The 24,439-nt window shown below is 54.5% G+C and overlaps 3 protein-coding genes across 4 annotated transcripts; 1 reads left to right on the top strand and 2 right to left on the bottom strand.

Annotated features, from left to right (window-relative positions):
* Positions 1–380: 380 nt before the first annotated feature.
* Positions 381–4,397, top strand: FEM1A (fem-1 homolog A). The gene has a single exon (XM_068996959.1). It carries the CDS (start codon positions 543–545, stop codon positions 2,547–2,549), a length of 2,007 nt encoding a protein of 668 aa, XP_068853060.1. The 5' UTR covers positions 381–542; the 3' UTR covers positions 2,550–4,397.
* Positions 4,398–6,711: 2,314 nt separating this feature from the next.
* TICAM1 (TIR domain containing adaptor molecule 1) lies at positions 6,712–10,457 on the bottom strand. The gene is made up of 2 exons (XM_068996958.1): positions 10,395–10,457; positions 6,712–9,241 (listed from the first exon to the last, which is right to left on the bottom strand). The coding sequence occupies exon 2, from the start codon at positions 9,065–9,067 to the stop codon at positions 6,977–6,979; it is 2,091 nt and encodes a 696-aa protein (XP_068853059.1). The 5' UTR covers positions 9,068–9,241; positions 10,395–10,457; the 3' UTR covers positions 6,712–6,976.
* A 508-nt stretch (positions 10,458–10,965) lies between these two features.
* On the bottom strand, positions 10,966–20,375 carry LOC138099606 (perilipin-3-like). 2 transcript variants are annotated; one of them, XM_068996956.1, is made up of 8 exons: positions 20,321–20,375; positions 16,256–16,332; positions 15,597–15,792; positions 14,924–15,006; positions 13,430–14,645; positions 12,808–13,007; positions 12,506–12,634; positions 10,966–12,425 (listed from the first exon to the last, which is right to left on the bottom strand). In XM_068996956.1, the coding sequence occupies exons 2-8, from the start codon at positions 16,313–16,315 to the stop codon at positions 11,841–11,843; spliced, it is 2,469 nt and encodes an 822-aa protein (XP_068853057.1). In that variant the 5' UTR covers positions 16,316–16,332; positions 20,321–20,375; the 3' UTR covers positions 10,966–11,840. The 2 variants fall into 2 exon arrangements, with proteins under 2 accessions (XP_068853057.1, XP_068853058.1); XM_068996957.1 differs by having other exon boundaries at positions 10,966–12,422.
* Between the last annotated feature and the right edge of the window lie 4,064 nt (positions 20,376–24,439).

Here is a 24,439-nt window from a genome sequence, read left to right as displayed (position 1 = left end):
AATTAAACCACGTCAGATTCATGCTGTGTAGCCGCTGTGTTTTGAAGTTCAATAACATCAAGGAATTTAAGAGAAATAAAACCGCTATGCAAACGAGCAGAGACACACCTGGACAGCGCCCGGTCCGCGCGGGGCGCGCTGGGAAGCGTAGTCCCGGCGCGGTGAAGCCCCGTTAGCGGCGCTGCCCGCAGCGGGGCCACAGGACTACACTCCCCAGGATGCCCCGCGCGGAGAGGGTGCGCGTCCTTCCCGCCTCTCCCCCGTCCGCGCTGCCTTCCGGGAAACAGAGTACGCGGAGCGCGACACCGGGTGAGCAGTGCTGCGCGGGGGACTACAGCTCCCATCATCCACCGCCCGTCCCGCTCCGCCCCGCGCGGCGCCATTTTGTTCCGCGGCGCAGCCTGAGATGGCGGCCGGGTCCGGGCGGTGAAGGTCCCGCCGCGCTGAGGGCAGGGGGGTCCCGCCGCCCCCCGCCCGTCCCGCGCCGCGCTGGGGCCGCGCCGCCGCTGCCGGTCCATGGCCTGGAGGCGGCTCCTGGCGCCATGGACCTGCGCACGGCCGTGTACAACGCGGCCCGCGATGGGAAGCTGAAGCTGCTGCAGAAGCTGCTGGGCAGCCGCAGCCGGGAGGAGCTGGAGGCACTGACGGCGGGCCCCGGCGGCGGGGGCGGCCCCGGGGCCGGCAGCACTCCGCTGCTGATCGCGGCCCGGCACGGGCACCTGGAGGTGGTGGAGTACCTGCTGGATCACTGCGGGGCCCGCGTGGAGGAGGGCGGCTCCGTCAGCTTCGACGGCGAGACCATCGAGGGGGCCCCGCCGCTGTGGGCGGCCTCGGCTGCGGGGCACCTGGGCGTGGTGCGGAGCCTGCTGGACCACGGCGCCTCGGTGAACCAGACCACGCTGACCAACTCCACCCCGCTGCGGGCCGCCTGCTTCGACGGGCACCTGGAGATCGTGCGGTACCTGGTGGGTGAGCGCGGGGCCGACCTGGAGGTGGCCAACAGGCACGGCCACACGTGCTTGATGATTTCCTGCTACAAAGGGCACCGGGAGATCGCCCGGTACTTGCTGGAGAAAGGGGCCGATGTGAACCGGCGCAGCGTGAAGGGAAACACGGCCCTGCACGACTGCGCCGAGTCGGGCAGCCTGGAGATCCTGCAGCTGCTGCTCCGCTCCAAGGCCCGCATGGAGAAGGACGGCTATGGCATGACGCCTCTGCTCGCTGCCAGTGTCACCGGCCACACCAACATCGTGGAGTACCTCATCCAGGGGGGGCTGCAGCAGGACGAGGCCGCGGGGGGCCAGAGTGGGACCTGTGCCTCAGGTGGGAGCCATCAGAGGGGCTGCAGTGAAGAGGGCTGTGAGGGATGCGGTGCTTCAGCTTCCAGTCAGGACGAGGTCCCGAACGTGTTCTGCACTCGAGAGGCTGCTGTGGAAGCGCTGGAGCTGCTGGGTGCCACCTTTGTAGACAAGAAACGAGACCTGTTGGGAGCCCACAAGTACTGGCGCAGGGCGATGGAGCTGCGCTGCGAGGGCGGGAAGTACCTGCCTAAGCCCGAGCCCCGGCAGCTGGTGCTGGCCTATGACTATTCCCGGGAGGTGAGCTCTCTGGAGGAGCTGGAAGCCCTGATCACGGACCCCGATGAGATGCGCATGCAGGCGCTGCTGATCCGGGAGCGCATCCTGGGCCCTTCCCACCCCGACACTTCGTACTACATCCGTTACCGCGGGGCCGTCTACGCCGACTCCGGCAACTTTGAGCGCTGCATTAACCTGTGGAAGTACGCCCTGGACATGCAGCAAGGCAACCTGGAGCCCCTCAGCCCCATGACTGCCAGCAGTTTCCTTTCCTTTGCCGAGCTTTACTCCTACGTGCTCCAAGACCGCTCCAAAGGCACTTTGGCCACCCACCTGGGCTTCTCCGACCTCATCGGGGTGCTGAGCAAAGGGGTCCGGGAGGTGGAGAGGGCCCTGGTGCACGGCAAGGACCCCGTGGCCGACTCGGCTCAGTTCACCAAAACGTTGGCCATCATCCTGCACCTGGTTTTCCTGCTGGAGAAGGTGGAATGCACCCCGGAGCAGGAGCACCAGAAGCGCCAGACCATCTACCGCCTGCTCAAGTGCAGCCCCCGCGCCAAGAACGGCTTCACCCTCCTGCACATGGCCGTGGACAAGGACACCACGACGGTGGGGCGTTACCCCGTGGGCAAATTCCCGTCGCTCCACGTGGTCAACCTGCTGCTGGAGTGCGGGGCGGACCCGGACAGCCGGGACTATGACAACAACACCCCCCTGCACGTGGCTGCCCGCAACAACTGCCCGCTGATCATGAGCGCCCTGATGGAGGCCGGGGCGCACATGGACGCCACCAACGCCTTCAAGCAGACGGCCTACGAGCTGCTGGACGAGAAGCTGCTCACCAAGAGCACCATGCAGCCCTTCAACTACATCACCCTCCAGTGCCTTGCTGCTCGCGCCCTGGACAAGCACAAGATTCCCTACAAGGGATTCATCCCCGAGGAGCTGGAAGCCTTCATTGAGCTGCACTAGGGCGCGAGAGCCGACGGTCCCCAGCTTATCCCACCCCGCTGAGGTGGTGCAGCTGGAGGGCTCGGGCTGGCTGTGCCAAGGGGCCGAGGGCTGTTGCTGTGCTGAGCTTTGTCCCCATCTGTCACCACCCAGCTGGCGTGTCAGGGCAGGGGAGGAGGAGGCTCCAGAGCTCCTGGCTGTCCCTCGTCACCTGCAGGTACCAGCTCTCTCCAGTGCACTCTGCCCACAGAAGTCCACAGCCCCTGTCCCCGTGCCACCATTTTGTCCTGAGAAGGAAGAAAACAGAGATTCCCTGGGACCTGCTGCCTCTCCTGTTAGCGCTTTGGAGCAGCTACACATCCCCCCACGTGCTCTGGCCCTTCCCACCCCACATACCCAACAGATAGAAAGTGAATGAGGAATAAAATACCCTCCAGCTAGTCCCTTCCTCTCCCTCCCGTCAGGTTTGGGACAGCCCATGCCCAGTGTGCACGAGGGGCTCGTGCTCTGCCCAGGGATGGCACAGGGCTGGGTGTGCTGAGGATGGGGTTTGTCTCTCTCTTGGTTGGCCAAGTAGCAAATGGTGTTAAACGCCTGAGATTTCCATGATTGTGCATAAAGCTGGGATGTTTTTTCTCTTGTAGAGCCAGGCCCTATCTATGCTGCAAGACTTCTCCAATCCTGTAAGATAGAGGAAGGTCAGTTCTGGTTAAACAGTTTCATCCATAGATGTAGTTTATGAATGGGGAGGAAAAACTACTTTAAGAACAAAATCCTGATGTGGTGTTCAGGCCCTTGGCTTGTCCGTTCCACACCCATTCGCTCCATTCCCAGCCTGGATGTGCTTTAGCTCCAGAGGTCAGCAGGGACTGAGCTGGAAGGGTGAATGTGGATGGTTTGGGAGCCAAAACAGCAGATTTTGAGCTATTCGAGGCTGAGCTCTTGCAAGCCCTTTAGGCCAGGAGGTACCTGTAGCATGGAGGTGCTGGGAGGGGGTTATGGAAGCAAGTGAGTGTCTGTGGTGGGTTTGCACCAGGGTGGGGCTGAAGGAAAAAGCAAGAAATGAAAGTTTAAGGTGCCTCCTTGTCCTTCTGAGGTTTTAGTATCACCTGCTTGGGCTCTGTTACTGCCCCATTCTGAAACTTGTGCAGTGGGTTCTTAGCAGCTGGTTTGGGCTTTTGAGTCTTCTTTTTTTTTCCTTTTTTTTTTTTTTTTTTTTTTTTTTTTTTGTAACTTCACTGAGGATGGTGCTACTTCCAAGGTGGAATTTGAAATCTCACCTGGCTGCTGTTTGGGCAAGCTCCTTCCTTTGATGAGGATCTGCACACACCTTGTTTTTAACTCTGTAGTCTCAGGGCAGGTTTTTGCCTCCATGAGCAGAACCCTCAGCGGTGGAAAACAAAAGAGTTTCCAGCAGTTTGTCCTTGTGCAGGGGGTGATGGGCAGCCCCTGGCTCATTCCCTGGCCCTGAGCAGGGTGGGAAGCACAGCTGAGGGGGGAAGCAGCTGCCTCGGAGCTCTGGGAAAGGCCCCACCTGGGAGAGCAGACCCCGGCCCCACCCTCGCTCTCTGTGCTACTGAAGCTTCTCTACTTGTATTTATCAGCCTCAATAACCACGCTCTCTGCCCCTTCAAGATAATGTAGATCTGCCAGTACATTTTGCAGTGTTAACTATAACGTTTATTTATAAAGCGAGGAGGTTTAACTTGAATTGAGCTGTAAAGTGCAGAGTTAGTTTAGCTGCCTTCTATTTTTTTTTTTTTCCTTTTGGCTGAAACCTGAACTAAACTGCAGGAATGGGATTTGTTCCTTTGTGAGCTGATGAGCGCTCTTAACTTTAAATAATAAAACAAAAAATGGCTGCTAGAATGCAAGTGCCTTGGACTTCTTCCTGATAAGCCTCTATTTTCAGTTTTTTCCCTCTATTTTCAGGTTGTTTCCCAGGGATGGGACATTGTGGGTATGGAATTCCGGGGTGTTTGCAATTAACAGGCGTGATTGGTTCATTTCATGGTTACTCCTGTGAAAAACTAATCTGTGCTGCAGTGGCAAACATTTCCCCTGGAAAAGGGTAACACTGACACTGAAGTGACACCTCTTCTTAAATCTTTTGCCTTATATTTCAATGTAAATCAAACTGTGAGAGGATCTTTGTTGGCTCGGGTGTTACCTACCTTACACATGTGGGACAGTGGGCACAGCAAGCAGAAAGAGGGACACAGTGTCAGCAGTTTTTTTTCCAGCCCCAAATCCATCAGGGATGGTAAAAACAGAGAAATTACTGGTACTGGAGTTAGTTGCACACAGGGACCTGGATTCCCAAAAATGCTTGGTCTTCCCCAGGGAGGGTGGATGGATAAAATATTTGAATATTTGTCCTGTCATTAATTGCTCCATCCTTAATGCTCGATGCCTTGATGAATGATGGGGCCTTTGTGCTAAAAGTGACATTTAAGCAGTGTCTGTAGAGCCTGGGGATGTGCTTCTCCCCCCCAGATCTTCCTCCTGTGCTGCAGGTGATCTGCAGGTGTGTGGGAGAGCAGCTGCCAGGCAGGTACAAGGAGCCAGGTGGCCTCAGGACCGAGGCAGGGGCTGGTCAGTGCAATTCCATCTGCACCCACGGCTGCTGGCAGGAGAGAGGTGGGAAGGGAGTTACTCCATGCAGGGCTCTTGTGGTTGGGGAATGCAGTCGGGTGCTACAGCTCCAAGGAGGAGAATATTCTGTGTGATGGAAAAGGCTTCACTTTTTTTTTTTTAACACATAAATAATCTGTAATTACATAGAGGTCCCAGCAATTAAATGTTGATAGTAATTACAGGGTGGGAGAAATCACTGCATGATTTAGGGGTAATTACACCGAACAGGCCTGATTGACTGTAGGGCCAGCTCCATGTGGGGAAAACACAGAGTTGTGGGGAACAGGGCAATGTTTCAGTGATTATTTTGTTAATTATCTTGGACAGAGAGGAGTTTTTTCTCCGCTGTGGTGGCTGCAGACCCTCCTATACTCCAGACAGCTCTCCCTCCCCTTTGTGTGATCCAAGCACGCTGGATGTGGCTGTGCTGAAGTTGTTTACAAGCTGGAGCAGCTTCCAGTTGACTAATTTTGCATGATATTTATTTATAGTAGGAGAGGAGCTGGGAAAGGAGGGATGTGTGTGTGCTCCCAAGGGGAGGGACTGTCCTGCACCAACTGCAGGGGACAGGAATTGCAGTAACACAACACCTCTTAGCGGTGCTAAGGAGGAGAGAAACCAGGAAAATAAAAGGAATTAGAGCACTTGGAGGATGCCAGCTGGCTCTGGAAGGAGTAGATGAGTTAATCCATTGTCACTGGGTCCTGCAGAGTTGAAATCCAAACTGTTTGAGAGCTGGAAGCCAAGAGTTGGGGGTAGCTCAGAGTCCAAGGACTCAGTAACACCTGTCTCATACAGGGGCTGGCTGCGGGGCTCGCGTGGCTCTTGGACAAAGACTGCAGTCTGGAGTTAGGCCCTGAGAGGGCCCAGGGCCAGGCCCAGGGCCAGGATGGCCTCTTGGAGTCCTGGGCTCAGATCCTCCTGCAACCTGCTGGGACAGACATTGGGAACCTGCCGGGGAAGCCACGGAGCACACACAGACTGCAGAAATACCTGGGATGGGGTCACTTCCCTGTATTGATCACAGTGGCCCTCGGCATCCACTTTAACAGGGAGTGGCTCCTCAGGAGTCTGCGAGCTCTGCCCTGCTCCTGGCACAGCTGAGCTGGCTCTGGGCTCTGCTCTGGGAGGGAACAGCCACAGTTCCAGTCTCTCGGTGGCTTTGGGGTGACCTCTGCTGACGATCAGGAAAATGGCTGTGCCTGGAGCGCGTGGCAGGAGGAGTGAGGGGTCGGGGGATTTGCTCCAGGTGCCCTCCTGGTGTTAAAACTCAGTAGGTACCAGCCTGGTACATCCCTTGCTCAGATCCTGCAAAATTACCCTTCCTACTCTGCATTCCTGGAGCACTACTCTGCTCAGTGCTTTTGGTTTTTCATCCCACTTTTTCCTTAAAAGCAGCTTCCCAAAACATCCCCTGCAGATTGTCCCTCAAATCATTTGGTCAGTGGCATCTCCCAGCCCTTCTACCCAACATGCAGAATAGTTTTCCACATATCCTTGACTATCCTTTTTCAAATTCTACAGGAAAGAACCAGAGGAACACAAATAAATTAATTAAAATTTATTTATAAAATCTTCAAGTAGCTCCACAGAATCAGGAAAATAATTTTCTCAGTTACTTGAACATAAGCACAAGGAGAAACAGTTCCAAGAGATCTCCATGTCTTTTTTCCAACAAAAAATGAAGAATTTTCTTTTGTGCTTCAGGAAAACAGCACTCTTGATGCATAGAATAATAGTCCCAGTGCCAGCAGAATCACTCTAATCCAGGATTTGTAATTAATTGTGTCTCCGACCTCGGCTGCCCCGGGTCAGACATTGTGCCTGGTTTGCTCCTGGCTGTCCTGAGGCCCAGGTGAGGCAGTTTCCACCTGCATCATGTTGTGGTTCCCGATCTGAACCATCCGGGCGTGTTGGATGATGAGGGATGGGATCCCTCCCTGGCCTGGCACGATGTTGTAGTGGCCTGGGGGGAGCTGTGCTTGGGAAGGGGGAGGACCGCTCTGAGCAGGCAGGGGGTCCATCGGGGCAGGGGGACACCAGGGTTGGGGTGATGCCTCTGGTGGCCACGGCCCTGGCGCTGCTGGAGGCACCCAGGGAGGGGAGCCCAGGCTCAGGGCAGCCAAGTTCTGCTGGGCTTGGTACCGTTCCCAACACGCCTGGAGCTTCCTTCTCTGCATCTGGTCCCACAGGGCTTTCTTCTCCCTGATCTTCTTGGGGCTAAAAGTCTTGTGCACATTCCTGGAGAAGAGAGGAGAGCTCTCCTTCAGGGTCACGAGCACGCTGAGCATCGTGGGAATCTGGCTGCACTCCAGGGCATTCACCTTGGGTAAAAATGGGATGACTGAGTGTTGCTTGGAGGGGTCCAGGATGGACTGCATCAGAGCAGTGTCTGTCTGGAACTGACACAGGTTGCACGGGAAGTTCTTGGTCAGCAGGAGGATCATGAAGGCAGAGTTTTCCATGGCCTCCTGGAAGCAAATCATGTGGCTGCGTCCAGCAATGAAGAAATCCTCACTGAGTGTGGCACCATTGGACACCCCCAGGCTCTCCAGCAGGTTCTTGACCCGGTGGGCCTCAATCTCATCTTCACTGGCGTGCAAGACAACAAACGTGAAGAATTTGGCACCATCTGGCTCTGATGGATCCATGGGTGGGAGAGCAGGAGGAGGCCAGGCTGGAGAGGGGGATGAGCGCAGGGGAGGGGGATATAGCACGTTGGAGTGAGATTCCTGAAGAGGAGGAAGAGTTGAGGAGAAGGAGTAAGTAGGAGGAGGAAGGGAACAGGTTGAAATAGAAGCAGGTGCAGAGTTACAAGGAATGCCTGCTGGAATGTAGGAGTCCTCTATGGACACGTGGGCAGGAGCAGTATCCACTGCACCCCTTGGGTCAGGGATACCAGTAGATAATTGCCTTTCATCCTGCTTTTCATCCTGCTTTTCATCCTGCTTTTCTCTTTGTGTGTGAGGCTGTGTCAGTGTGCTGGACACGTCTCTGCTTTGGGCAGGCTCCGAGGGCAGCGGCGTCTCGGGAACGGGGAGTGTGGGGTGACAGGGACTGACGTGCAGAACCTTCTCTGGCCGGGGCCCCTGGGCAGCCGTGTCCTGCCTGGGGAGAGAGCTGGGTGTGCTGGCCCAGCTGGATTCCTGCGGGCCGTGGCTCAGTCCGTCCCCGTCGGGGTGTCCAGCACGGCTGGGCTGGGGGACAGGCTCGAGGATGGAGGGCTGGGTGTGAAAAGCAACTGTTGGTGATGCACTGATCTCCAAACAGCTGGACAGGGAGGAACTCCCCTCAGAGCACAAGGTCTGGGGGCCTGAAAGGTCTGAGTTGCCTCTGATCTGCACTGGAGAACTCCTCGCCACGTAGTTGGAGCTGGCTGTGCAGGGAACTCCTGCATCCTCATGGGATCTCAGCGTCCAAAAGCTGTCCCCTGAGCCCACACTGGCTGCAGAGCCCTGTTTGTCCTGTTCCTCGGCTGGGATGTTGTTGAGTGTCCCCCGCTGAGTGTCCTTGCTGGCATGGCAGGCTTTGTCCCTGGCCTCAGGACTGCACAGCTTTTCCTGTGCCAACACTGTGTACACCTGTGCCAGCAGTGCCACGGCACCTGCATCCAGCTGGGGAGGCTGCAAATCCTCCCCGTCTTCCCGCACTCCTGCAGCACCCAGTTTGAGCTGGTGGACATACTGGGCTGCCTGGTTATCCCTCAAGGCATCCAGACAAATTCTTGCATCTGTTTCTTGCCCCAGAGTAAGCAGGACCATGGCTTGGAGTAACTTGCTGCAGGGCCCAGGGATCGAGTGCTTCAGTTTGAGTTTGAGGCTCAGCAGTTTCTCTGGTGGGGCCTGGGACAGAATGTTGAACACGTCCTCAAAGCTCGGCTGGAGCTCAGCGCTCTGTGCCATCTCTCAGCTGCTGGCCTGGACCATGGACTGAAGCAGGGATGGGAAAAGCATCTTATGGCAAAGGGTTGTCTCCCTGTGGGGCTCGGGGATGCCCCGGTCACACTCCTCGTACCACACAAACCCTTTGGTGCTCAGGGACTCATCTCGGAACCGGGACCTCTCTGTGCTGGGAATCTGTGAGGAGAACAGAGGACAGCGTTCAGAGGGGTGATGTGGGAGTTGGGGGATGCTCCTGGAGCTGCCAGGCTCTCTCTCACACCTCCCAAATATTTTTGCATCTGTTCTGAGCTTGCAGCTGTGCCAGTGCTCTGTGCCTTATTCCAACTCTGTGATTAAGCAAAGAGCACATTCTTTGTGTTAATTTCACATTAATTATAACTGGTTTAAAAAAATTGATGAAATAATGATGTATTTAGGTAAATCCAAGTGTCTCCTCCAGGCAGCTTGTTCCGGAGGTCTTGCAGGCTACTTGCAATGGCAATTGAGGAATAAAACAGGGACAGAGGAAACCCTTTCCAGCTGATAACCTGTGTTATCAGGGAAGATTCACAGGGAAGAATTCCTTCCCAAGATCCCATCCAGCCCTGCCCTCTGGCAGTGGAAGCCATTCCCTGTGTCCTGTCCCTCCATCCCCTGTCCCCAGTCCCTCTCCATCTCTCCTGGAGCCCCTTTAGGCCCTGCAAGGGGCTCTGAGCTCTCCCTGGAGCCTTCTCCTCTCCAGGTGAGCATCCCCAGCTCTCCCAACCTGGCTCCAGAGCAGAGGGGCTCCAGCCTTTGGAGCAGCTCCGGGGCCTCCTCTGGACTCTCTCCAGCAGCTCCACGTCCTTCTGACGTTGGGAGACTTTATATCCCCATCCACAGCTGATCCCTGACCCCCTGCACTCACCCCCGGCCTCTGATGGGATTTTAATTAAACAACAGGAGTGTCTGGAGGGGAGGAGGGGGTTCCGGGTGGGACACTGGGTTCCCGGTGGGGCGCTGCTCCAGGCGCTGCCTGAGCCCGCTGCAGGAACTTTCCCTATTTAAAGGCAGCCCCAGCAAACGCCCCGAAATAACTCCGAGCTGGGGAAGGTTTCTAACTGCAGCTTCCCCTTTTCCTGTCTCATGAAAATCCTGCAGTTGCCCAATTGCTCTCCCTCCCCAGTTGCCAGCCCTGCCCCGATGGGCACGGGGGTGACACGGCCGAGCTCGAGGAAGTTGAAGCGGGGGCCGGGGCGGGGGCAGCGCTCGGGGCGAGCCCAGCGCCGCGACCACGGGCCCGGGGCCCGCGGGAAGGGAGGGGATCAGCCGAGAAGGGACGAGCCGGCAAGGGAAGGGGTCGGCCTACCTGCGGCCGGTGCCGGGGCCCGGGGCAGGCGGAAGCGGCGCGGGGCGCTGGGCACGGCCGGGGCGGAGCGGGGCGGGACCGGGAGAACGCAGCCCGCGCTCGGGAACCGCGGCGGGAGGGCCCTGGCCGCGGCGAGCCGCCTCCGACCTTCTGCAGCCAGGGCCTGCCCTGCCCGCTGGCCCCGGCATGAGCAGCCCGAGGTGACACAGAGCGCTGGGGACAGGCGAGGCAGGAACCGGCTTTTCCCTGCGGGCAGTGCCGCGGGGCAGTGTTGGAATTGAGACGAGCACTGGAAAGCCCAGGCTCCAGGGGCGAGGAACAAGAATGGAACATGGACAGATGCATCTGAGCCTCAGGAGCACAGGCAGAAGTTAGGGGAACAAAATAATTTAGGCATTTTTCTGCTTAGGAAAACATGGCACCTCCTAAACACATTTTATTTTTCCCCTCCAGCAAGAGCAGGGAACAGATGAGCTGGCCAGGGACAAGATTTGGTAAAGGCAAAGCTTCACCACAGCTCAGGTGAGGGAACACAACCCGGCAGCTTTAGATACACACAAACTCACACATCTTTAAGCGCAGGTCACACTTTATTCCAATGTCTGCTCACCAGCCCTGGCATAGGGATAATACCAAGACAGAAGTTACCAAAATAAGTGACATTAGAAATTATTACAAAGTAGTGTTTTCTGGGAAAGAACCAGCACCTGGATTAAAATCCCCCCTATTTTAATAACAGGATTTCCTAATCCCATGGCAGAGTAACTCCTGGGAAAAGCTGCCTGATTTAATGGCTGTGAAGTGTTTCACACATGGAGGTATGCACACACAATCCCTGAAGTCATTCACAGAACTAGGAAAGATGATTAAAGAAAACTCCACCCTGTTGAGTGTTTCTCCATGAAGGAAAAAATGTTTGGCTGATCCACAAAGAGAAATCTTAAGAAGCAGCTCCTTGCCCCCAGCTGTGCCAGATGTGCTGCAGGGCCGAGCCCTGGAAGCACAACAGGCACAATGGAAGTTGTGTCTGGAACTTGTATTTTTAAACATGGAGAAGGCAGGAGATGGTATCAAAGGTCAAGCACCACATCTTCTCAAGATTCCACGGCTTGGGCAAATTAAAAAACAAATTCAGCATTAAAAATAAGTTGAGATCACTTCTTCTCTCCCACAGCTTGTTTCAGCAAGAATTAGCCACTCACAACTATGGCTGGGCTGAATTAAAAAGCTGAAGTGCAGGTCCCATCTCCCCTTTCAGCACAGCAGTGTGATTTAAAAGCAGTAAATCAAGATTCAGAATATCCCCACCTTGCTTATCAAATCTCCTTACAACTACATCTGACTGTAAATTCAGAGAGCAGAGGCACTCGTGGCACAAGTGGGTGCACAATTAAAAGATCAGTGCTGTTCTAGCCAAGGAGCCTTGGCTGAAAGAGCTGGGATTTATCAGAGATGTTCCTCTGGTGCACTGGTTTTTATCTCCTTTTTAGCCAGGGCCACCTGTGTGTCCTTCTCTGCCTTCTCCTCCGACTTCCCTGCCTTCTCCTCCAGCTTCTCTAGCACTTCACACCATTTTTCTGAGATCCTGTTGGGTCCCTTTGGTGCTTGAGGTGCCTTTGTCACCTCCTGTGATGGTGGAGCCTTTTCCAACATGGGCAATTTTCTGTCAGTCCTCATCTCTTTCTTCTTGTACTTTTTGCTGTCCTGTGCCACCTTAGCTATGGCCCTGAAGGGCCCCACAATCCAGTTCAGAGGGGTGTTGAGAGTGACATACTCAAAGAGGACATCGAGGGACCTTCGGGCTTCTGCCACACGGTTCTGGCTCTGGGCCAGAGTAGTTCTGGAGAGGTCCCGAAAGGACACGGCCCTGGAGAAAGAGCTGTGGAGCTTGTGGATGTGTCGAGTGGCCTGCCACACAGCTTCCTGGATGGTGCTGGGGAGGCCGTGGACGCTGCGTCGGAGGCTCTCGTAGGCGGGCTGGAGCTGCTGGGTGATGATCCTCAGCATGGCCAGAGTGCGCGATTCCACCTGCTGGGAGAAACACAGCTCAGTTACGGGCTCGGGGGGGCCCAGCCACTCGGGGCCTGCTCAGATGCACCTTCCAGGGATACCTCTGGCTGGCAGGCAGTTCTGACTTGGTTTCCTTTGGGCTGGGTCAGGCTCCAGTCCACCCACAGCTGATGGAGCTTCTCCTGCCCCTCCAGTAGCTTCTGGCCAACGTCCTGTTTCACAGATTCAATCTGATGGGAAAAATGAGAGGAAAGGGTTGTATTGCAAGCACACAAGTGCTTCCCTGCCAGGGAAGGATCCAAGGTGACGTGGAGCTAGTGTGGGATGGAGGAAGAGCTTCCAGCTGGATAGCAGGGCAGGAAAGGCTACAGACAGGAGGAAGAAGGGCAAGGCATGTTGGTACCAGTTTTATTGCCAGCTGCAGTCGTGAGAGGGTGTCCTGGGTGCGGTGCCTGATGCCCTGCAGCTTGGCCAGGGAGTGCTGGTAGGCTCGGTGCCGGACCCTGCCTGACAGGGAGCCCAGGCGCACAAAGTAACTCCGCTGCCGCTTCTGCTCCTCCACGGAGGCCACGCCAAACCCCTGCACCGTGGTGGCCAGTTTACCTGGAGGAAACAAGAACAGAGCTGCAGCTGGGCTCCACTGCCAGCTGGGAGGGGTGGAAGAGGCTGGATCACACACTGGAAAACATGAAGGCTGAAGCTTGCTGCGAAAGCAGGAGGTTTGTAGTTGCTCAGGTGTTAAAGGCAGGTTAGTCCCTGCTTGATCTTCACATAAGCAGACTTGATGGAGAGGTTGAAGCATGAACCCACGTGTTTTACTTTGAGGCTGATGGGCAAGAACCAACCAGCAAATGTTTGAACTCTGTCCCATACCATGTGGCAATTTGGTGTTGACAGCCAGCCAACTTGGTGACAAATTCAGAGCTACCTGTCTGCTGCAGAAGCTGAATCTTGCTGGGTCAGGTGCTCTCTGCTCACACGGGAACAGATTTGCATCTACAAGCGCCAGGTAAGTATTTTCTTACCTAGTTCCTCCTCAGTCATCGGGAGGTAATGATCTACCAGATCTTCTGACATTCCCAGGACAGATTCCACACCTCCAGCCACTGCCTGGCTCACTGCCTTGGCTTTGCTTATGCTGTTGGTCACCACCGAGTTGGTCATCTCCACACCCTCCTGGAGAGCCTCTCTGCCCTGCTCCAGGGCTGTGTTGATCTTGCTGGTGATGGTGCCATAGGCAGCATCCAGAGCTGTACTGACCGTAGAGGTGACCACAGATTTGGTCTTCTCAACGCTGTCTTGAACAGCCCCTTTGGTCAGGTCCACTGCTTCGGTCACCTTGTTGGCCACCAGGTCCTTGGCCCCCTGGGCAGCCCCCACAGCTGCAGTGATGGTGGAAGCAACAGCAGACTTGGTCCGGTCAACACTGTCCTCCACCATGTGCTTGGTGACATCCACAGCCTCTGTCACCTTGTTGGCCACCAGCTCCTTGGCCCCCTGGGCAGCCTCCACAGCATTGACAATTGTAGAAGCAACTGCAGACTTGGTCAGGTCAACACTGTCTTCTACGATGTGTTTACTAAGGTCCACTGCCTTGGTCACCTTGTCTGTCACCAGCTCCTTGGCCCCCTGGGCAGCCTCCACAGCATTGACAATCGTGGAAGCAACTGCAGACTTGGTCAGGTCAACACTGTCCTCCATCATGTGCTTGGTGACATCCACAGCTTTGGTGACCTTGTCCACAGCATCGGTCACCTTGTTGGCCACCAGGTCCTTGGCCCCCTGGGCAGCCCCTACAGCTGCAGTGATGGTGGAAGTCACAGCAGACTTGGTCCTGTCAACGCTGTCCTCCACAAGGTGCTTACTGAGGTCCACAGCCTCTGTCACCTTGTTGGTCACCAGCTCCTTGGCCCCTTGAGCAGCCTCCACAGCACTGACAATCGTAGAGGCAACAGCAGACTTGGTCCTGTCAACGCTGTCCTCCACCATGTGCTTGGTGACATCCACGGCCTCTGTCACCTTGTTGGTCACCAGCTCCTTGGCACCCTGGGCAGCCTCCACAGCACTGCTGACAGTGGAGGTGACCACAGACTTGGTCAGCTTGACACTGTCCCCAACAACGTTTTTAGTGAGGTCCACAGCTTCAGTGACTTTATCAGCCATCGCTTCCCTGGCCTCGCAGGCGGCGTCCATGGCAGATGTGACCTTGGTGGACACCAGCTGTTTGGTGTCCGAGATTACCTGCACCAGGGAGAGGCAGAGAAAGATTTTTTTTTTTTTTCAAAAATATGTTTTCCCTCCCTGAGAAAGCTTTTTCACTTGGGTTAGTTGTGCTTGCAGTCTGTGGGAGGGCTGGGGAAGTGAGCACACCTGTATTGACATGGATGTGTTCACTCCCACATGCTGAGGGCACCTCTCCAGCTTTCCCTGCTGCTGAGCTTTATTTATTTCCCCATATTCTTCCGTACCCATAACAGTTCCATCAAGCCATGGCTTCCCCAGGAAAAGCCTTTCCTTACCTTATCTGCTGGCTGCTGCAGGAAGGGCAAGTTCTCCTCCAGCTGATCCAGACCTTTACAGGCATATTCATTCACAAGGGCAACTGGAAGAGACAACAGGTACCAGTTTATTCTTCCATGTGGGGATGGGTTTTTGACCCTACAATGGCCAGTTCAGGACACACTCATGAAAACAAGCCCCAAAAAATTAAATCACCATTCTGGAGTGGGATGTGTGTGGGTGTCTTGTTAAAAGTGAACAAACCCTAAAATTTGGCAGGTTCAAATAGTCTCCATTTTGCCTTCCCAGCTTTCTAACTGTAGACTTTAATCCAACTGCAGTGTAGCACCTGCCCTTGGTGGGTAGGGCAATGGGTTTAAAGGGTTGAAAAGTGTTGGGATAACCAGGCTGAGCTCTATCCCAGACTGACACGGCTACTACCAGTTGGGATTATCAGAATTTGGAGCAAGCGAGAACAAGCAGGGAGTTGCTACTTAGTAACCTAAAGAAATCAAACTCTGTTTCTCCTGGAAACATTTTAATTTCCCGGAAGTTCAGTGTCGGGAGCTGCCAAGTGGGAGGCTCAGGGCTAGAGCAGAAGGTGCTGTGGGAGGTGGGATCACCCTACAGGCACAGGAACCTCCCTCCCTGCCTATCCTTCTGTCCCAGGGGTCCCTCCAGCCCTGCACTTACTCTGTGGCTCGAGCTGGCTCAGGATGGGCTGTGCCCCTCCGACCACGCTGCCCACGGCCACGGCAGCCACGGTCTCAGCCACACTGCAGACACTGCTGAGGCAGGGGTGGGACTCCTTGGTGTGGTTGTAGGCAGAGGAGACCAGGTTGAAGGCAGAATTGAGCAAGGGCAGGCTGGTGACTCGATTGACAGCACTCTAAACCCAGGAGAAACAGTGACGTTAGAGCCCAGCCTGAGCTGGTGGGTGAACACAGCCGTGTGTCTTTCCAGAAATGTCCCAGCAAATCCATCTCCTCATCCTTCTTAAACTCAGAGTTGAGGAGACTCATCCAAAGGCCACCACCAAATGAACAAGCCAGGATTAAAAAATTTGGCCTCTGGGCTCCTGAATTCTGAGTCCCACTGGTTTCAGCACCAAACCACATGTGGAAGTAGGACCTGTAACAGCTCATGTTTCAGAACTACGGGCATCGCTTGACCAGCCCTAACATGGTCTCTTGAGCAAAACAATTACCTTCTATACTGAGGGGGTTTTGATTTGGCCACAGCTTCATTGGGCTAATCTTTCTGTCCCCCAGCCTGGTTTTGGGGTGCTGGCAGAGGTTTAATAGCACACATCAGCAGATGATTTAACTGCTCTGTGTTGCCCTGGCACCTACCACTGTCTGCTGCTCCTCAGCCTTCAGCAGGTCTGGGGTTGGGATCTTTCCTGAGGCCATGCTGAATTCAGCTGCAGCTGGAAGGAAAAACAAGAGTATCACAGCATGAGCACAACTTCATTTCCTCCAAAGAAATAAAATCCTGCCAAAAAAGGGGAAAAGCAGAGGGCAGCAAAGCTGGGATCCATCATTCAGCTGCTCCAGGGAAGGTTCAGGCTAGAAATAGGTGAGAACTACTTTATCTGTCTTGTGTTTTCTTTGTGGGGTGGGATGACTCTGGCTGGACACCAGGTACCCACCAAAACCACTCCATCACTCCCCTCCTCAGCTGGACAGGGGAGAGAAAATATAACAATATAACCAGTTTGGGAAGGACATGAAAGTCCTGTGGAGTTTTCCCTGGAGGATGAGCCAGGTTTCCCAGCTGCAGCACTCTGTGGCTACCTGGAGACTTGCCTTCTCATCCTACTGACCATCAAGGCAGGAAATCTCACTTCCTGTGAAACCAAGGCTCAGAGACATTCTCATGACATAATGGGATTGAAGAAGCATAAAATGTTGCAATATTTTGAATGTGTGTTGGCTCCCCCAGCGTAGATCTCGGGCAGTATCTGGACACTCCAGTATCGGTGATAAATCCAGGATTACTCTGAGCCTTAGTCAGGCACAGCAGAGATTTCAGCACATGTGTTCTTCAGGACAGAGTCTGCTTTTCTCTCCTATGCCAGTTAGTTGCTATTCTTAGATTTGCCATGACATTTTCCAATGGAAAACCCTCAAACCAAAATTCCTCCCAAAGTGGATTTCTAAGCCACACACTGCTCCAGGCCCACTGGCAGACTCTTCCCAAAAAAACCTTGCCATCTGAGTTGTGGCAGAGCCCATTGTCTTGTTTCTTGTGTTCTTTGCCTCGTGCAAGGTTTTTATTTTGCTGAGAAACAGGAACAGAGAGATGGGGAGAAGTAGTGAAACCAGCATTTGTGAGCCCTGGACTGGTTACCAAGAGTTAACTTGGTAAAACACCAAATATTGCTGCATTAACCACTGAATTAGTGAGAATTCAGTGAGATTTGAGCAGGGCAGGGATGTTGAGTGCTATGTGCCTATAGCAAAAGCTGTTACACAAGCTGTCACCTCCTCCAGCCTCTCCAGTGAGAAGCTGGGAGCCAGCGCTCCTCTGGGAGCCCTCCCCAGTTTATCTGCACAGCAAAAACACCAATGGATCCTCACCAGGCTGGGAGAAGTTGTAAAAACCTGCTCCAAACAAAGCAAGGCTGAATGTAAAATCCGAGTCCCAAAGTCCACAGGGTTTGCTCTCAGTGCCTGTCCCTCTTGCTCTGCCTTAGGGCAGGTTTGTTATTGCTTTGGAGCCAAGCAGGGCTGACTTCGGGGCAAAGCGCAGCTCTTTCAACACCATCACAAACAACCCCTCTGCTCAGCTATTTTACTTCTGGACAGGTGGAAAAAGCTCAAGCTGTGGAGTTTGACACTGTGGTGGCCTTGGTGTCAGGGCCAGCACAGAGACACTGCAGCAAAAGGAAGAGGGGAGGATTCTTGTTAGTATAATTCAGGAGTAACTCCTTGGCTGATGTAAAAACTGGTGTAAGGTTTAGAATCAGCCTCTGAAGGACAGGGATCCCATGCTAATAATGGATGCAGCTGTGCCAGGGTCAATCCTTCAGCACAGTCATGTTGGAACAAGGTTTGCTCTCTGCTGTGCAGGAGAAATCCACATGTTGCAACGCCAGGATTTGCAGTGTGGGCAAATCTCCACAGCATGGTTTTATTTTCTCTTTCCCTGCAAAAGTGCTGAGCAGAGCTTGTTTTACTTCAGAGATTGCAGGAAAGCCCAGTGCTTGGCAACTCTGGGGCAGGTAGTTCCGAATGCTTTGGAGAAGCCACAGCCAAGCCAGGATCGTTGGGAGTGGAAGTTCCAGTGGGCAGAGGAACAGAAACAGCACCACTTTGTTTTGGTTGTGGTTTGCGTCGTATGAAAGTGATAATCAGATGATTTCACACCATTGCTACATCCGAATATTAGGTCACTGCTGAGAAAGTTCTTGAAACAGGTGGTTTCAGAATGATGAAACTTCAGTGCTCTTTTCTAGCATCAGGGTCAGGAGATTTTCTGGGATCAGGAGCTGAACTCCTGATCATTGCCCAGTTGGAGTCAGTGAAAGAACAAGGGCTGGCACCAAACAGCAGGACCGTGGCACCAAATCCACCCAGCTGCTCCCTTTTCCCTGCCCCATCCCACACTGGCCTGGCAGAAGAGCAAGGAACTTCCCTGCTCCTCCCTGATTTCTGTCACTGGCAGTGACCAGTTCACACAAGCTGGTTCTTTAACTCCCCTTGGCTGGAAGGTTTCCCTGTGGAAAGCAGCTCAGCTCCATGAGAGCAGGGTGCTGGTGTGTGGTCCTGTAGGTTCTTCGTGTTCAGGAAGCTTCTCCCCCTTCCAGAGGGCTTTTACCTTGGGAGACAGACTGAGCCACAGCCAGCATGGCTGGTTCAGTGGCTTAACTGGCAATTCCTTAATGACCATTGAGGAGAACAAAGCTAAATTTAGTGCTTTAGATGTAAGCAGGGAGGGCTAATCAGGGCAGAGGAATTCAATTGTGGTTAAAGCACCTATTTACATTCTTGTCGAGATTTGCCACTGATACCCAGTTCCCAAAAATGCAGAACTGTGTCACAGGATGTCTGTGGGGAATGGGCTGCAAATGCTCTGAGGACAGAATTAGTTTTAGGAGGAAGATCAAATGATTCCCAGCTTTGACCTTAGGACAGTAGTTTCAGGAGGGCTGGCAGAGGTGCCTGTCTCACCATTCTGGATAAACCAGCAGCACTAGAAAACCTCAAGGATCAAAGCCACGCTTGTGGATGGATGCAGGGCTTCCCCCACACACTTCCAGCAGAAATTAAACACCACAACCAGTGCCCACCCCATGGTCACTAACTGCTTGGAACAGAGGTATCTTAGGAAAGAGGAGAGGAAGGTTTAACTAGAACAGTTTCTCAGTACATCCCATTTACCAATCTTTCTACGAGGACAGAGCTCTTGGTTTCAGCTAGAAGCTGTAACTTGCAGAGCAAGCAGCTCAACACATTTCCATCTGGAATTTTCAGCAGAACCAGCTTCAGAAATTGAAATCCTTCCCAGCCATGCTCAGCTCCAGGTAGTCATGACCACATTTAAAGCCTTGTTAGTCTTGAGAAATGCTAATCCAGTTTGCCAAAGCTCCCTCCAGGAGCTGGCAGGGCCCTGCAGGGACAGGCTGCTCCTGAGCTAGAATTCCCTTGCCACTCAGTTCTCGTGTCTCCACCAAAGGATCATGAGAAACAGCCCCAGGCAGGGCTGGCAGCGCTGTCACAGGAAGGGAATGCCCAGCTGGTCACCTGCAGCACCTGTGCCCAGGATGTCACCTGCATCACCTGTCCCTGGCACACCCGGGGTGTCCCCACCATCCACACACAGCACTGGGCTGTGCACGTGGAGGTGACTGGGGGGACTCACCTCCTGTGGACCCCCCCAGCTGGGATCCTCAGCAGACAAGAAGCAAAAAAAAAACTTTTAAACCCCAGACTGTTCAATCACAGATCAGAGATCCATGGAGTTACCAAGGACTCACCTCAAAGCTAGGAAAGAGCCTTTAGGGAAGGATTTGAATCCCACAATGGTTTGGGTTGGAAAGGACCCTAAAGATCACCTCATTCCAAGCCCCAAGCCTCTCAGCTGTTACCCAAGGCAGATACACCACAACACCAGAAAATGTCACCTTTGGCCTCAGAAAGCAAAGACCCCCCCCCGCCCAAGCACAGAGAAAGCAAGGACACAGCAGCCAGCTCCTGCTCGCCCCGTGGCACACACAGCTCCCACGGCAGGGACCTCTGAGCCAAGGGCTGTGGGATGGAGCCGGGTCCATCCCAACCTCTGCCCTGGCGAGGGCTGCAAGGAGCCCCCAGGAGAGCAGGGGGCAGCCCTGGGGAGTCACCCCAAGCCCCCAGACAAGTCACAAACCCGCCCCAGCTCCCCCACCTTGCCCTCCCCGGCAAGCCCAGCCTTACCTGCCCGCTCCGCGCCCGGCACCGACGAGACGGAGAGCGCGGGGCGTTGTCCCGGTTAAATACCCCGGGGCTGATTGGCAGCTGCGGGGTTGGTGGAACCCGGGCACTGCCTGGCCAACCGGGAGCGGCGGAGGGCAGCGGGGTGGGGCCGCAGGTGAGGGGCCGGGGGTCCCCCCGGGGCCCTGGTGGGTGTTGGGAGCTGCTGTTTGTCCCCCCCCCAGGAGGGAAGGACCTGGCGGGGTGTCCCAGGGGATCTGCCAGAGGGTGTCCGTTCCCCGGTGCTTTGGCCGTGGGGTCATGGAATCCCCTGAGTTGGGAGAGGCCCACAGGGATCGTCCGTCCAACCCCTGGCCCTGAAGACACCCCAACAATCCCTCCTGTGCATCCCGGGAGCTGTTCCTGCAAACACGGGGGCAAAGAGCTGCTCGTGGAAGTCAAGCACTGGAGCTGCTTGGGAAGAGGTGCTGGGACAGGAGCTGAGCCCCTGTTTGTCCCCCAGCTGAGGGGGACAGAGGCTGCCCTTGCGCTGCTCCTTGCAGAGCATCACAGCTGTTATTAGGAAGTCCCAGGGAAGCAGGACGTGGAGTTTGTGGTGTGAAATATCATCATCATCCTGATGTTTTCCTGGCAAAGCTCCCCCTCCCCACAGCAGGACTGCTGTGCCTCCCCGAGGGGTCAGACCTGCTCCCACCTCAGCCCGTGCCTGCCCTTAGCAAACACCTGATGGTGAAACCTTCTGCTTCTCCTGTTTGCTGGGATTTCAGGGTAGGAGTTGATTTATATTTTTATCCTTGCAGAGGGCCCAGCAATGCAGGACTCCAGGGAGCTCAGGGCTTTTTAACAGCTATAACAAATACTGAAAACTCTAGTTAATGCTTTTCTTTTCCATTTGTGCCTTTTCATCTTCAGCTCTCAAAAACTGGTTTGAAAACATCAATTAAGCTTCCTGTTGTCTGTTTTCAAGATCAGCGGGGGAGGAAACTGAGGCACAGGTAAAAATTATCTGGAGTCTTCTAATGCTATTAAAGTGATTGAGTCACCTTGTTTTGGGGTACTAGATGCAGGAGACCTTGGCTCTGTTTCTGTATTGCCATTCAGGCAGGGGGGTGCCAATGGTTTTTGAAAAATGTGCTGTTAAGCTGACAAAAATGTGGACAATTGTCACTCCTCAGCTTTGGGGTTGGAAGGAATCCCCATCCTGAGGCTGACTTAGCTGGGAAAGGCCTCTGGAGCTCAGGTACTCCTGGAGAGCTGGAATCTGGCTGAGACTTGAAACCTCCCAGGGATGGAGATCTCACACAGCCTTTTTGGCTGTTGGATCCACTGGGTCTGGGTGTTGCATTAATGTCCCAATGTCCACTCTGAGCCTCTCCAGCTACAGATTGTGGCTTTTGCTTCTTGTTTGATCCCCTGCACTGCTGGAAACAGTCCTTGTGCATTTTTCAGTGTGACATAAACTTCATTTTTCTGTCATCACCTGGGAAGCTGTCATAGAATCACAGGACCCCAGAATGGTCTGGGTGGGAAGGACCTTAAAGCCCGTCCAGTTCCACCCCTGCCATGGCAGGGACACCTCCCACTGTGCCAGGCTGCTCCAAGCCCCAATGCCCAGCCTGGCCTTGGACACTGCCAGGGATCCAGGGGCAGCCCCAGCTGCTCTGGGCACCCTGTGCCAGGGCCTGCCCACCCTCCCAGGGAAGGATTCCCTCCTAATCTCGTATCTAAACCTGCCCAGTTTGGAAGTTTTTGATGCAGTTCTGAAGTGTTTGATATCTTGTACTAAAACTGAAGCCAGTGGCTTTTAACAACTGTGGTGTTTGTAAGGGAAATAAAGTTATTCTTGTCTGTCCTGTGAAGCGTTGATGAAATGTAGGGTTTTTTACAGGAACAGGGAATCAAGAAATGGGTCCTGTGTTTTTTGGAGTGTTGGCCTGACATGGCCAGTGCTACATCCTCAGTAGCATGTCAGTGATCCAGCTTCCAGGTGGTTCACGGGTGTGAAGTGCCCCAATGGGTCAGTTGTGGTGGGATGGTGAAAGTCTCATGGGACAGGTTCTATTTCATGCCCTAAGTGGGTGAAACAGCACTGCCTGCATGATACACCTTCATGTGGCTGTGGTGGGGGACAGGGGAATGTGAGCAGAAGTGGCAGGTGATAACCAGTAATTCTAATTAACCAGGCAGTGTTTAATATCTAATATGTGGCTTTGATATTAGGGTAAAATACCAGTGCTCATTGCTCCTGCTGGGTGGCAGAGCTGCCTGCAGGGTTTCGGGACACCGGATTTGGGGGATTGCAGTGTCAGAGCAAAGGTTTGCACAATCATTTCTGTGACCCTTAGTGCTGTATGAAAGACACAGATTTAAATCCGAGATAAAATCATAACTAAGAGGTTTGGTGGGTGTGGGAAGGGCGTAGGAGGAAGTGGAGAAACACGTTTGGGGAAGAGAGAGGAGCTGTGCTGGTTGGAGCACGGGAGCCCTGTGCTCGGGCAGGAACTGCAGCCCTGAGCAAAGCTGCAGCATCCAGACCCTGGGCAGGATCCCTCAGGTGTGAACCCCACATGCTGCACCTGTGGGAGCCAGGAGCCCCTGTCCCTGCAGCCCTGCTGCTGCTTCAGTGCTGTCCTCCAGCTGCCGCCTGGCTCTGCCTGGGGACGAGGCCCCTCCGGCCTCGAGCTCCTCACTTGTCCCGCCCTGGTTTCTGTCGAGTGCAAAACCTGCAGGTGTGTGGAGGATTTGGAGAGTCAGGCCCCGGTGTTGGGGGCCATTCCTTTCCCTGCTCTGTGGTGTGTCACAGCTCAGCATTGTCCCTTTGGGGCCCAGAGGCCGCACGTGACACTGGAGTTGCCCACTGCAAATGTTTATCTGCTGCAGCGGAAATCATGTCGCTGCTCTCCCAGGGCATTGACTCCATGAGTAACCTGCCACCATGCCATTGTCACCTTCCCCATGGTCACCTTCCCTGGGGCAGCCACAGGCACGAGAAGTGATGAGAATGATGATTCAGGGCTGGGGTATGAGGTGCTTTGGTTCTGTTCCTCAGTAAGCGGAGCACAGCCCTTGGGCTTCCAGCAGCCTGCCTGGGCAGTCTGCAGGGCTGAGCTGCCAGGAGCCCACGGAGGGGACGGGTTTGGGTCACCCTCATTCACTGCTGTGCAAAGCCCACCAACCTTCCTGGTCCCTCCAGGTCTTCAGAGCGCTCTCCTGGGTCAGGACATGCTGCAGGTCTCTGCTGCCCTCCCACTGCATCAGCCCAGCAGGACTCTCCAGCAGGTTCCCTGCTCCTGCTCCCCTTCCAGCAGCTCACACCACCTCCCAGAGGGACAGGTGGTGGCAGGTTCCTGCTCCCATTCCAGCCGCTTTGCCCTCACAGCAGGGAACAGCCTGATGGTTCCTGGCTGCTCTCCCAATATTCCAGTTCACCTTTCTGCTGCTTTTTCAGGCTGCAGGATGGTTTTCTACATGCCCGGCTGCTCCTCCCTCTGCTGCTGCTCTCTTGCCTGAGGTAGAGGTGAGGTGGGGTAATGTAATGCTGGTAGGTTTTGGTAGATGGGAGAGGGGATGTCACCTGGGCCTGCTAAATGTGTCCCCTCCATTCCAGGCTGTGGCTGAGACCCCAAGTCCTGCCTCCCCAGAACCACAGGGCTCCTCTGCACTCCCCAGCCCTGGGGTTTGGCCAGCTTTACCTGGTAAACTGCTGCTTGTTCAGCTTCCATCACACAGAGCTTTGCATGGAGGGGAGGGGGGAACATGGAATCTGGTGACTTCCCAGGTGCAGCATGACTCTGGATCATCCCAGAGCATGTGGGGGCTGGAACACCCCTACACTGCCTCACCTGGGGGCAGGTTTCTCGCTGTGCTGCGTGTGACAGGACTGAATCATCACCCGTCCTTGGGAACAGCTATGCAAGGAATATGTATTTATGCACATAAAAGCATAAATGTCAGTGCCTGTGTCCTGGTTTTGGCTGGGATAGAGTTAATTTTCTTCCCAGTAGCTGGCCCAGTGCTGTGTTTTGGATTTAGCATGGGAATAATGTTGATAACAACTGATGTTGTAGCTGTGGCTGAGTTGTGCTTTCTCCAAATCAAGGACTTATCAGTTTCCCAGGCTCT

The sequence above is a fragment of the Aphelocoma coerulescens genome, chromosome 28, assembly GCF_041296385.1.
Source record: "Aphelocoma coerulescens isolate FSJ_1873_10779 chromosome 28, UR_Acoe_1.0, whole genome shotgun sequence".
Lineage (NCBI taxonomy): Eukaryota > Metazoa > Chordata > Aves > Passeriformes > Corvidae > Aphelocoma > Aphelocoma coerulescens.
This window is presented reverse-complemented; position numbering and strand designations above follow the sequence as displayed.

Coding starts and splice junctions, on each gene's coding strand:
- FEM1A (XM_068996959.1), top strand. CDS start 543: ATGGACCTGCGCACGGCCGTGTACAACGCGGCCCGCGATGGGAAGCTG.
- LOC138099606 (XM_068996956.1), bottom strand. CDS start 16,315: ATGGCCTCAGGAAAGATCCCAACCCCAGACCTGCTGAAGGCTGAGGAG. Junction 15,793..16,255: donor CTGAGGAGCAGCAGACAGTG/GTAGGTGCCAGG, acceptor TCCTGGGTTTAG/AGTGCTGTCAATCGAGTCAC. Junction 12,635..12,807: donor TGCAGCTGGCAATAAAACTG/GTACCAACATGC, acceptor TTTTCCCATCAG/ATTGAATCTGTGAAACAGGA.
- TICAM1 (XM_068996958.1), bottom strand. CDS start 9,067: ATGGCACAGAGCGCTGAGCTCCAGCCGAGCTTTGAGGACGTGTTCAAC.